This window comes from Diorhabda carinulata, chromosome Y (genome assembly GCF_026250575.1).
Source record: "Diorhabda carinulata isolate Delta chromosome Y, icDioCari1.1, whole genome shotgun sequence".
Lineage (NCBI taxonomy): Eukaryota > Metazoa > Arthropoda > Insecta > Coleoptera > Chrysomelidae > Diorhabda > Diorhabda carinulata.
Genome location: NC_079473.1, coordinates 914,084 through 928,615, shown reverse-complemented (window position 1 = coordinate 928,615; position 14,532 = coordinate 914,084). Strand labels below are relative to the sequence as shown.

General features: G+C 32.4%; 1 protein-coding gene across 1 annotated transcript; it reads left to right on the top strand.

Moving 5' to 3' along the window:
- Positions 1-475: 475 nt before the first annotated feature.
- Positions 476-1,558, top strand: LOC130903079 (uncharacterized). The gene is made up of 2 exons (XM_057815341.1): positions 476-852; positions 961-1,558. The coding sequence occupies exons 1-2, from the start codon at positions 476-478 to the stop codon at positions 1,556-1,558; spliced, it is 975 nt and encodes a 324-aa protein (XP_057671324.1).
- Positions 1,559-14,532: the final 12,974 nt, after the last annotated feature.

Genomic DNA, 14,532 nt, shown 5'->3' with positions numbered 1-14,532 from the left:
AAGCATTACATTACGCAATGAAATTCGAATTTCCAGAAAATGTGGCTTGAAATATAAGAAAAGACTAAATTTGGCGAGACACATAATGAGAATTTGTAAGAAGAATAATAGATACCTCTATGGTCTATGAGCTAGAAACAAAGACAGATGAGGAAATACCTGTAGAAATCGAATTTAAGGAGAAGACAGGACCAAAAAAAACTGCAGCAAAAACCACAAGGGGAGTAAACCACCCCAATAAAAAGATAGAAAAATTTTGTTTCTTTTATAGACAAGGAGTTTGTGGACGTTGTTAGGATTTGACGAGACTAACATTTATTAGATTTAAGGTAATAAGATAACAGTACAAACCGATCACAAGCCAATAATTGGCATTCAGCAAAAAGATATTAATAAAATTACGTCTAGACTACAGAGAATGCGCTTGAAAATCTTAAAATATAATTTCGAAGTTGAGTACATACCAGGTTCAAAGATGTATGTAGCTGATCTTTTAAGTAGGTCATTCATAAAAGACAAAGTAAATGAAGATTGTGAAATGGAAGAGGTTGTGCATACGATTGACATAATACCGCACGAGGTACCTAAATATCCATTTGAGATAGTGGGGTCTGATATATTAGAATATGCATCAAAATATTATTTAGTTGTAGTTGATTACTACAGCAATTGGATTGAATTGAAAGAAATACAAAGAAAAAGTATAGATGAAATCTCAAAACAATTAAAAGTAATATTTTCTAATTTTGGGTTACCTGCAAAGTTTATATCTGATAACAATCCCTACAACAGCTTTAAATTTAAAGAATTTTGTAATCAATACAATATACAATGTGTTTTTACGAGTCCCAGGTACCCAAGATCGAATGGGTTGGCTGAAAAAGCCGTACACATATGTAAACAGTTATTAAAAAAGTGTAACAATGAAGACGAAATATTTGTTCATTTGTTGAATTACAGAGTTACACCACTATGTGGTCTTGAGGCCTCACCTTCAGAGTTATTACAAAGTAGGTTACGAAGAACAGGTTTGCCTATATCCAACAGATTATTGGAACCCAAAACCACTAACGAGTATGGGAAAAAAGTAGAAAGAAAGTTGGCAGTAAAAAGCTATCATGATAAATCTGCACGTAGCAGCTCAGATTTTAACGAAAATCAAGATATACTATTTAAATTGAAGAAGGATGGGTATTGGACACCGGGAAAAGTCTTATCAAATACTAATTCTCCACGATCATACTTGGTGAGTGATGAAAATGGCAGAGTTTATAAAAGAAATTCTTCCTTTCTAAAAAATACAAAAAATCCAACGGTTATAAATGCGTCAAACAACAACGAAAATATAAACATAAACTGTAAACCTAGTAGTGCTGATGAATCAAGTGAGAACACTTGTTTGTCTAATAGCACTGATGTATATAATGAAAACGATTGTGGAACTAATAATAATAAAACGGCAAATGAATGTACAAGTGTCAAGGAAGCAAATAGCAAATGCACAAGATCAGGTCGGGTCGTCAATGTACCAAATAGGTTAAGAGACTATTATACATAGCGGAAAAATATTATTATTAGTTTCATGTCTAGTTAATAGTATTAGTTAGTTAGTTAGTATTTCAATATAAGTCCAAAAAGGGGAGATGTTACGTATATGACACTTCACAGTGCCATGTACTAGCTTGAATGTTCTATGGTCATCTGGCAAGTGACAGTTGGGAAGCGGGGGCCTTAGATAGTTAGGTTAGAACATATAGAAGATCGAAGTAAAACGTGTTCTCAAACTAATCGTGTTTTATTTAAATAATAATATCAAAGCTAACCTGAAACACAATTGATAAAGTTAAATTTGTTTTTAATTTTCAATTTATAAAAGGCGGACCTCTAAAATATTAGTCGTAACGATTATTTCTAAAGAATTTACAATAATTTCGTTTTGATAAATATGAATATTGTTGTTGACGTTTTATAGATACAAGCAGTCTGAACGGTATCAATTTAGGGGACATATATTTTGTGGAGATTTCAGACCTTTCTTTTTATATTAGGTTGAGAATAACACTTGTTAATTAAAACTTTTTAATCATACTAACCTTATTTTTAAGGTCGCTGAAAACTCAGATTCAGACGTTGCATCTAGAGCTGGAGCTCAATTTACCCAACACGGGAGAACATTATTTTAAAATCGCACAAACTTTAATTGGATTTGAGAAGAAATTCGCGTTTAAAAAATAAGATTCTGATTATGCAAAAATCAATTACTTTATCTTACCTATGTATTCGGCCGTAGTTAACATGAAGATACTATTTTATCAATTTGGAATAGTTAATCAAAATTGGAATTAACTAATGATGATATTAACATGTTAAATATGGGGATAAACACTCTTATAGAAGATGAAGATTGGGCAGTTCAAACCCGAAACCCGACAACACTGCAACATCGTACTCCACACATTTTTCTCGGCCAACGCCGCTAGAGAGATGATACCTATTGTCCCTTGCAACCGAAATTAATCAACATTAGAAGAAATAAAATTATAGGAATCACAGTAGCTATTTTCAGATCATCTAGGATTATTCCGAAAATTCAAGAGATAGTTATCCACTACGAAAATGGTGCTTCGATAAATTTAGGAGAGGCATCTTCCGAAACAATTACGATAGATTTCAAAGGAGCTTATTTGAAAAAATTGACAGTATGGGGATGTTATGCATTAGATATGTTTGAATTTTTGTTTACAGATGGTCATACAGCATCCTATGGATCTAATGTGGATCCAGCAAATGTGATTAACGTTTTTGAATTAGATTATCATCATATTGCTGGAATTATGATCATCAATGATGTCACCGTCCATATCCGTCATATCCTTCTTATTCTAATTCCGTCCTTCATTTATGCAATGCTATTTGCTTCCTTTCTGCACACATGCTCCAACTACCTGGCTCTTTCATTTTCAAACTTTCCACTATTTTCCGGAGAACTTTCCTTACTCACCTTAACAGATACTTCTATTTTTTAGCACTCGGCAATATTTGTTTCTTTGGAGGTTGCTGTTTCTGCTTTAAAAATATTATTTGAAAACCCCATTATTTTGCTACTCGATTTTCTAGCGTTTTCGTCCCATCATCCGTATTCTTAATCAGCACACCTAAAGTTTGTTCATGGTAGCAGCACTGGAACTGGACCAGTGCAGGCCAGTTCATGAGTGTAAAGTTTGTTCTTGATAGCTGCACTGGAACAGTTCATGAGTATATAACTGCCTGTGCACCTACCAAGAACAAACCTCTAGATAGTCGAAGAACTCATTCGTCCTTTGCCGTTGCACTTCCTTATATTTATTATTTTCACCATTCTTCCTAAAGCCAACTCTTTTTGATTCCTGTACCAATCGATTATAGACTTTTTCCATTCCCTACAGGATCTGGGTATTAAAATTTTCATTGTTTCTTTATTGTTCTTATTAACAGGCAACAAAGAATTTTATTACGAGTGATTGCGCAATAACCAGCTTTGGTTAATAATTTACTAATATACTATATTCGCCTTAATTTATATATATTTGAAAAGTTCAAACTTTTGTCTCTTTCTCAACATATTCTCATTTTTTTCAACACACTCCTGAAGACGGTGCTCTTGAATTTCTAAGTCGAAGAAGTCTTCCGCCAATCCATTGTGAACCGTGTGACCTCTACTTAGACTTAATCCTTGATTAGTTTGAAGCGGTTGCCACCTAAGTGTTCTTTTAATTTAAGAAGAGGTGAAAATCACTGGAGGTTAAATTCGAACTGTATGGGAGACAAGGAATAACAGTCCAACACATCAAATTTCTACACAAACTCTTGTATTGGACGAGTGAACGCTTAGTGAAATGCACCGTGTGTAGACCTCGAGGAAACACTAAAAACACTTTCGGAATTTTATTACAGCACCTATGTGCATACTGATGATCATGTATTTTACTCTGAAACTTCTTTGAATTTTACGTGGATACTAAGAAATCGAAAGAATATCTAGATGATATGTTTAATCTGAATTTCTGATATTTCAACTGAGGAGGATTTTATAACGTCGATGAAATGATTAAATATGCAAAAAGCACAATGTCAATGTGCTGTTCCATTCGATATATTCCTACTTCAAATTTCATTTTTTGCTATAATCAAAGTATAATTCAAAAATCTTTTAATATATTGAATTCAGCCTACAGATTCCAGATATTACTTTTCGTTCTTCTTTGAACTTTTTTCAAAGTCAAATATGATATACCTATCCACAGTAGTTTATTACCTTTTTCCACGAAGAAACTCTATATTCACACATTGGCGTTGAAAAATGTGATTTTATAATTAGGGTATGCTAAATATTTTGTAAAAACCAGCAGTGATAATTGTATGATTAACATATTTCACATCTAAACTGCTAATGAAACAAAGTGGCTACTTTAAGACGTTGAAGGGTTGGCAATACTCTATCCTCTTCCAATATGTATCGTTAAAAAAGAAACATGTGCCGAATGGTAAAAATAAAATAAATCATAAACGTTATTTAGACCTACGCTAGTGCATCTTATTCTTGATATCTGTCAACTGATGAAATGATTCTTTATCATTGATAGCTGTCAACTGATGAAATGATTCTTTATCATTGATAGATTTTTTGTTCCTCATTTGTAAACCATATCTAGAAATAATCTTTTCCTATTGCAGCATACCTTGTTGTGGAACGTAGCTGCGTTGCTTGTTGTCTAACCGGTATGATTTCCCACCATAGGGAACGCGATGGTAAAATTATTAAGACAGTTGACAAAAATTAATAATAACGTTTCTGTAAATAAATATAGTAAAGAATTCTTTAAATGGTTCATATACAAATTTTTAGTTCTATTTCATCAATTTTAATACAATATTTCTTTTTTGATTTTTTTATTTTGATATTCATGATGTAGGTAATCATTATTACTAAAAACATATAAAAGATTCTGAGAAAAAGAAGTTGAGGAAAAATAATATAATATAAATAAAACAATAAATTAAGAATTTAAATCTTTTAATTTGAAGATTTAGAAGGATCATTTTTTTGTTGTGCTGCTCCAACGTGCTTCTTTTCCTTCTCATAATTTCAGTTTCCTCTACCATTAATATTTTTTTCATATTTTTTTTACTTCTATCAGTGGATTGGCTATTGATCTAAGTTGTTGGTTCAAAGATTTTTGAGTTTACATGAATACTGTATTCACTAAAGTACACATTATAAGAATCAAGACATTTTTCTGGCTGTAACTTTCGCTGCCTGACACTACAGTAGATTTAGTCTGCAAAATACAACGGGTCACATGCAAAACATCAAATAACTTAGTCTTTGCTTCTTTCTACAAGTTTTCGTATTTAGCTTGGAGTTGTTGAATCTTTCCAAAATTGGTAGAAAGAACTCTTTTTGTTTCATTATCAAGAATCAACCAGAATAAGGAAAAAAATTACAATTGAAAATAATAAATATCACTGATTAAAAATAATTGTTGAATTGAATAATTGATATAAAAATTCTATAAATGACAAATCTGGACCTGTTGAGAGTGTCGACATTGGAAACAAGAATCGAGTCATATATCATTTTTTTCTCAACTCTAATCAAGACATTATATATATCACAGTACCACGAGTGAAAACTCACTAACTTTATTAATTGAAAAAAAAACAATTCGAAAATTAATATTACAATGGGTTCAATCTGACAACAGTGTAATCGATGTTAACAGTTCAATGATTCGAATAGAAGAGTGCAGGCGAGCTCCTACTGCAATAAGGAAACTGTACATGCATACAATAAAAAATAACTCTAAACGCCTGCGCTAAATATTATAATAAAATAAATAAATAAATAAATAAAATAAATTAATTACTTAAAAGTATTTCATTGATTTAAGTTTCCTTTTACTTCTTCTTGGGGTACAGACATCAGGTATTAAATTAGATGTAACAGGTTCAGCAGATTTACAATAATTATCTTCATCAGATTCATGACAATTTTTGTTTTCATTTATTGGACTGATATTTTTGGTAGGTTTATTACACATGTTATGGTCAGAAGATTGTACGTCAACTGAAAATTCAAAATCTACTATTTGATTTATGTGCCTCCTCCATGTTTTATCTAGACTAGGTATAAATACAAAATAAGTTTTTGAACCTATCTTCTTATGAATTATTCCCTTTAACCAAGAAGGTTAATTAACAACTCTATAATCCCTTACTGCTACATGATCTCCTATTACATTTTGTTTACTAATACTAAAGTCTGTTACATCAATAGCTGTATGATTTACAATATTTACATTGTTATTCCAAAAATTATAAACACTTCTTATGTTTATTTGAAACATTAAATTGGCTGGATATTTTCCTATAGAACAGTGTGGTGTAATTCGATAAGATAAAAGAAAATTGTTTAAATTACGGTTAAGTTCTGACAATAAACTCCTTTTTAAAATCTTAAGTAGTGCTTGTTTAACTGTTTTAACCGCGTTTTCAGCTTGACCATTAGATGATGGATGAAAAGGTGCAATTTCTTTAAATTCTATGTTGTTTTTACCTAAAAATGTTTGGAATTCATTATATTTAAAAGTAGTAGCATTGTCAGAAACTAAAGCAAAAGGTAAGCCAAATCTACAAAAAATATCCCTTAAAATATTTATTGTTGCACTAGATTTAGTGTTTGAAGTGACAACAGCTTCTAGCCATTTTGTATGAGCATCAACTAACACTAAAATATATTTATCAAGAATTGGACCTAAAAAATCAATATGAATTCTTTCCCATGGTCTATCAGGAAAATCCCAATTTTTTAATGGTGTTTTGGGAGGATCACTTTTAGTTTTTAAACAATATTCGGAAGATTTAATTACATTTTCAATATCATAACTAATTTGCTGCCACCATACATAAGAACGAGGCAAGCTTTTAGTTTTGATCATTCCAAAATGAGAAGAATGTAGTTGTTTTAAAATATTTCCTTTTAAATTACAAGGAATTACGACTTTGTGGTATCTTTTTCGGCCACCCCATATTAACATATTTACAAGTTTGTTGAGTTTCCGTCTTGATCTGTTCCCAAACAATCGGCAAATCAGTATTTGAGGCAATAAAGTTTAACTAAGAACTCTCAATGTCAAACTCTTTTAATTCTTCCCCTAAGGGTAAACGAGAAAAATAGTCAGCTGTATTATCTTTTGATTGCACATACTCCACATCAAAAACAAAATTAGAAAGTATTAGAGCCCAACGTTGCAATCTATTAGTGGCAAGTGGTGGAATGCCTCTCTTATTTCCAAATAAAGTTACAAAACATTTGGCATCAGTTTTTATCGTGAATCTCCTACCATACAGATACTGATAAAACTTTTTCACACCAAAAACAATGGCTAAAGCTTCTTTTTCTACTTGAGAATATTTTTGTTGACTACTAGAAAGTGTTAAAGATGCAAAACCAATGGGTTTTTCTACATTATCAATGGCATGTGAAATCATAGCTCCAACACCATAATAAGAACTATCAACAGTTAACTTTATTGGTAAATTTGGGTTATAATGCTCCAAAAAGGAAGCAGAGCTAATTATGTTTTTAATTTTATTATATGCCATTGTACATTGTTCAGACCAAATAAACTCAACATTTTTCTTCAATAAACTGTACAAATGCTGAAGTACTGAGGCCGCGTTAGGTATAAATTTATTATAAAAATTCACAAACCCCAAAAATGATCTAAGTTGAATAATATTTTGAGGTACTGAGCTTCAACAATCGCTCTAACTTTATGTTCACTTGTATTCAATCTGTATTTATCAATTGTGTAACCCAAATAATGTACTGAGTTTTTGAAAAATTCACATTTGTCTAATGCTACAATAAGACCACTTTTTTGTAACCTATCCAAAACTTTTTCAACCTTTTTTAAATAAAAACCCCTGTTTTTTCCAGTAATTAAAATGTCATCTAAAAAGCAAACAACCCCATCTAAACCTAAGATTTGTTCCATTATTCTTTGAAACATTGCTGGAGCACTAGCAATACCAAAAGGTAAACGATTATAAATAAATAACCCCTTTGAAGTATTGAAAGTTGTTAATTTCTTTGACTCATTGTCTAACTCAATCTGCTGATATGCTTGAGAAAGATCAATTTTTGAAAACTCAACTCCGCCTTGTAGTTTCCTCAATACAGGGCAATGGGTATTTATCAATTAACAATACAGGATTAAGAGTAATTTTATAGTCACCACAAATTCTGATGGTTCCATTTTTCTTAGCTACTGGTACAATGGGTGTTGCCCAACTGCTGTATGATACTGGGCTCAAGATGTTTTCAGTGACAAGTCGGTCTAGTTCCGCCTCAACTCCTCGGCATAAGGCAAAAGGAATGGAACAGGCTTTGCAAAACTTGGGCTTGGCTCCCTCTTGCTTATCCAGTCGCAGAGTACCTGCATTAAATTTACCCAAGGAAGGAAAAAATACTATAGAATACTTCTTCGATAACATTTTCATTATCTTAATTACATTTATATCCTCAATTTGTAGCAAGTTTTCATTTTTATCAATCAATCAATTATTAATGCCATTTACATTTAGTTTAAATAAATTGAAAAAATCTCTACCCAATAATGGAGGGCCCCCATTAGAAATTATATAAAACCGTATTGTTTTTGTTTTTAAATTAAAGGTCACTTCTACCTCATTAAATCCCAAAGGATGAATACTTAACCATCATAACTTGCCAAAGTTTTGCTGGTTCGATAAACAATGAACTTATTCAAATGTTTTTCTCTAAATAGTTCAGAAATTACAGAGACCGAGGCCCCTGTGTCCAATTGAAAAGTAAACAGTTGCTTATTTATTGTTATTTCAATTGTGATTTCATCATTTGAAGCAGATAAATTAAAAATGTGATCAAACTTACTATTTTCATCAGATGATAAATCAGAATTATTATTATTTAAGAAATAATTACACCTCTTAAGTTTTTTCTGGCAAATATTGGCTAAGTGGCCTTTTTCATTACAAAAATTACAAAAATAATTTTTAAAAACACACTTATCTTTGTTATGTCATGTTTTTCCGCAGACCTGATTGACATTTGACGAGTTGACAGGTTGGCGTCAACTAGGGCCGGCTCCATCTTGCGAGCTCCGCTCAAACTTGCGTTGCTGTCGGTAGCTTCCATTTTGTGGTACAGGAAACTGACGTGGTCTTCGCAGCGGCGGCGCCGACCCCCTCGTTGATACACATGCTATTGATAGAAAATTTCTTCTTTCACGGTTGTCATGTTGATTTCTTACAATACTGGCTATATATACCATTGCTCTGTCGAGGGAAATTGTCACCTTTTCTTCAAATAGTCTCTCCAGGACCTTGGTATTATCCATCCCCATGATGAACTTGTCTCTGAGCAACGCTTCTAATTCAGTTCCGAAATCACATTTCGAAGCCAGGTTACGTAATCTTGCGGCCCAATCAGCGACCGTTTCAGCACGACTCTTCGTGGCTTCATAAAACTTCTGGCGTGCTGCAAAGGCACTGGTTGTTGTTTTAAAATATATGTCGAAAAGCTTCACGTACTTCACAATGAAGCAGGAATGCTTTGTGCTTACTTCACATTTCATCGCACAGAATGGCAAAAAGTCGAGATTGCTTAGGCCGTGACTTAATGAAATTTACAACCTTAACTTATCTCTCAGTCGTCAGTCCAATACTAACAAAGGCTAATAGATTAGCCTGGCAAGCAACTTCGGTTCTTTCATCAAGTTGAAGAGAAAAGTTTGTTTTAAAACTGTAACTGTGAATTTGACCGATTTTTTTGTTCCCTTTTCAGTGAATAAAGTTTCAGATATTATTTGGGCTGATGGTAAAATATAATTCTACCCTACAGAGTGAGTTGTTCCATTTTTAGCTATCAAAAAGGATATTCGATAAGATTCAATTGTAGCTTGTCTATTTTGCTCACCAGAAATTGAGGTTTTCATTACTGAGTGTAACTTTAAGAATAAGTTTGAATAAAGGGTGAGAATGCTTATCTTATCGACGGTCTGATAAAATCATGTCATGAACTGCAACGATATTTTCGGGGATTGACACAGAAACTGGTCTTCCCGATCGGTCATCATCTTCAACGGAAAATTCACCTCTTTTGAAGCTCGAAGTCCAATTTTTCACGGTCGCGTACGAAGGACATTGATCACCAAGGTTATTGAGCATATATTCGTAAATCTGCTTACCTCTTAACCCTTTTAAATGCAGGTTTTTGATGATGGCTCGATACTCCAATTTTTCGATTTTCATAATTTCGGTGGACATATTTTTTCTTTTAATTTATTGCGTAACTCTGGTTTATTTTTTTGGCATGAAACTTTACACCAACACTTCTAATAAGTTATTAAGTTCGTTGCTATGATAACGCAATATTTTGTTTATGCATGGAACTGGTGTAGGCTATCTAGATATAAATACATGGTCGTATAGTTCAGATCAGGGACGACAATGACCCTCCACTTTGGGATTCTCAAATATTTGAGGTTATCTACTCGAAAATAACGTTTTCATCACTTTAGGGTTATGTAACACAATACCTATTTGTTGGGGTTTATATAGAGGATACAAAAATATTAAATTGTCCACAGTATCCAGTACAAGATGAGTAATTATTAAACTTACCACTGAATTTTTAAGTTGTTCTAATTCAGTCTAAGTAATTATAGCTAGTATTTCCTTCAAGAAATAATCCATCGATGATTTGCAGTTATTACAAATACCAAAAACAGTTGATATCTTATGAATCACCTCTTCCTGTAGTTTTTTGTTTCTTTCATAAAAAATGGATCAAATCACTCGGTAGTATTTTTTTGTTTTGTAGAAAACACATAAAAACTAGAGGGAATATCGAAACAGTCGTCAGACAGTGTAATAGTGACTGTGTTGGTAGTAGGAGTAGTAAATGCAGCACACAAATTGTCTTCACGTATTTTATGAAATAATCATTACTTTTCCCCTTTTGTTTTCTATTATCATATTATTCATTAGCCATTCGAAGTATTATCTGATCTGGAATTGTCAGTATTGTTATTGCCATTCGTTTTTTTAATGCTTATTACATCTCAATTCGTCAGTCCTCAATCGAATCAAACGTTTATTCCATAATTCTATCCATTCAGGTTTGAGATCATTATTGGAGGTATCTACGGCTTCATTATCTAATTCTTCATACTTATACAATCATACATATTATGTATGATTGTACCATTCAATGTACACATTACTACAAATATTTCGAAATATGTGGTTTAAGGTAGTTTTAAAAATAATAAATTGATGCAATTAAATATTTTGTTGTTGAGCTAAGTGGTTTTTAAAATATTTATTTTGTCAATCTATTACGAGATTTAAGAATATCAAATAAATCATGAAAAATTTGAAGAAATTCAGTTGTAGCACCTGCATTATGGAAATATGTATTAATATCTGTTCTCGATAAATAAAGAAGAACATCTGTTGTACTTAAAATTTGGGTTGCCAATTTAACTTTCATAGCTATTATGAGAGAGAGAGAATGAAAAAAAAATCTAGCTGCACAGTAACCATCACAAAAAGCCATTACATTGTCTTCACCTTTGCATTGATAAATTTCGCAAATCATGCAACTTCGAATTTCGTCGAAATGGTCCAATTACAACTCTGGTTAGCAAAAAGATATCGAAACAAATTATATATTGTTAAAAAATCTACACTCTAGCGATGTTTATAAAAAAACAAAAGCTTCCTATCACTTTTACTTTTTTTTAAACGCATGAATTGTTGTAATAATATGAATATTTAAGATACATTGCATACTGTAAAAGTTACGAAGTTATAACTTCTTGCATAAGTTAAAATAAGAAGAGACATGAAAATCAGAAAAATTGAAGAAAATAAAGTGAATTATTGAAGAAATGAGTCGTTTTAGAAAATATCTTGTTTAACAATCAAAAAACTTTCAAAGTAAAATTGGGTTGGACGTCAGTAATTTACAAAAAGTTTTTGTCCTAATAGTACAGCAAGTCAGCAATGTAAAAAATGAGATCGGGATTATATGACAGCTATATATCGCTTGTCCAGTTCAAGACTGGTTTATTTAAAAAAAAGCGATTTTTCAGGAGAGCTGATTAAAGTTTATGCTTTTCTCTTCAATTGATATCCGATGATTGCATTATCCGAATCATCACAATAAAAGTACTCCTCTATAGATTTACAGAGGTTTTCCCCTCTCTGTATACTATTTTTTTTTATGAGTAATTATGAGCAAAACTCCAAGATGAACCTATCTTCCACCGAAATATTTCAGGTTTTTATAGATAACTCCAGTTATTAATCATTCAAAAGCTGTTTATTTTTTATGAAACAAGTACAAAAATAAGAACAAAAGTGTAAAACATAATAAATATCTTCATGAATTCAAAAATCCTTGAGACTAGTGAGACATTTTTAGTGAAAAAGAGTCATGAGTCTTTATTCTCAGTGGTAACTACGTCTTTCTTCAGACTAGGTAGGCACTCTTATCACAAATTGTAGACAAAAAAAACATTTTCATTATTTTAAGATAATCACAGCTTATTACAAAATATGACTTTGTACAATAAATGTATGTAAAACTTTATATCTAGATACTACAAAAAGAGAAAAAAAATACTGTGCCAATTCGTTTCCTACTGAAGGAACTCAACAATACAATTACTTGGAAAAAAATGCATGTAAATACTTTTACAACTAGATACTTAAAAAAAGAGAGAAAAAAATACTGGGCTAATTCGTTTCCTATTGTAGGAAATCAACAATACAATTGCTTTGGAAAGAAATGAAAATAATAATAACAGTATAAAATAACAAAAATTGTAGAAAAACCAAGGAAGCGATTAGTTTGCACCTTTTATAAATTTTTGTAAAACTCTTTGTAACACAGAGGCATGACAGCTACACCATGGTTTTTTTCTTCTATTACCAAAGAAGAGATAGAAAAGGCTGTACTAGTCGCTAAAAACTATAAAGCAGCTGGTCCAGATGAAATACCATCAGAAATACTGAAACTACTGGACGAAAGGGGCATTAGAGTAGTGCTTCACAAGCTGTTCAACAAGATATATGGTACTGGTCATTACCCTGCACAGTGGCTATCTTCGGTTTTTAATCCTATCCCAAAAAAATCGAACGCAAGAAAGTGTGAAGATCATAGGCTAATTAGCCTTATGAGCCATTCCCTAAAAATATTCCTAAGAATAATATATCAGAGATTATATAGACAATGTGATAATAATATAAGCGACTCGCAATTTGGATTTAGACAGGAGTTAAGTACAAGAGAGGCCTTAATCGCAACACAGGTCCCTGTACAGAACTGCAATGATCAAAGAAAAAATGTTTGTCTATGCTTCATAGACTACGAAAAAGCTTTCGATAAAGTTCAACATAACAAACTTATGCAGCTCCTTAAAAAATTGGATTTAAACGAAAAAGACATTCGTTGTATCGAAAATCTGTCCTGGCACCAAAAAGCGCAAGTTAAAGTAAATCATGGTCTAACTGAGCAAGTTCGGATTCGGAGAGGAGTACGTCAAGGTTGTATATTGTCGCCGCTCCTGTTTAATATATACTCTGAAGCCATCTTTCGAGAGTCACTTGAAGCTAGAGACATTGGAACCAAAGTCAATGGTGTCGGGGTCAACAATATACGTTACGCCGATGACACAGTACTGATTACAGATAATATAGATGACCTACAACAACTAATTAATATAGTAGGCGGACATAGCCAAAACATGGGATTCAACATCAAAAAAACTGATGATGATTATCACTAGGGAAGCGAATACGTTTAGAATATCTAGAGTAACATATAATGGAAAACCTATAGAACGGGTAGAAAAATTTAAATATCTAGGAACATGGCTATATGAAGAATGGTGGTCGGTCGGTGAAATAAAATGCCGAATTGAACAAGCTCGAAGTACATCCATGGTCCATGGTCAGTGCTTCTTTACGGGATGGAGGGTTGGACACTTAGGTGAAAAACATCAACAAATTAGAGGCATTCGAAATGTGGGTATATCGTAGAATCCTGAAGATACCATGGACTGCCAAAGTGAGGAATGAGGATATTCTCAGGCGTATCAATAAAGACCGTGAACTCTTTAACATCGTGAAGAAACGACAGATTGCATATCTTGACCATATAATGCGAGGCCATAAATATCAATTCCTCCAGCTGATAGTCGAGGGCAAGATTGAGGTAAGAGAGGATTGGGACGGAAGAGGATGTCATGGTTGCGGAACGTGAGGAGGTGGACAAGTATATAAGATATTCAGACATTGATCCATACCGCTAGAGATAGAGAAGCCATGAAAAATGTGGTCGCAAACATCAATTAATGGGTAAGCATCAAAAGAAGAAGAATTTTTTAAACAAAAAAAATAATAGTTCGATGAAAAATCGTTTATCTCGATTTCTTGCAG

Excerpts from the sequence above, each read along its gene's own strand:
- LOC130903079 (XM_057815341.1), top strand. The coding sequence starts at position 476 with ATGTATGTAGCTGATCTTTTAAGTAGGTCATTCATAAAAGACAAAGTA. Across the intron at positions 853-960 it reads TGTGTTTTTACGAGTCCCAG|AGTTACACCACTATGTGGTC; the intron begins GTACCCAAGATC and ends GTTGAATTACAG.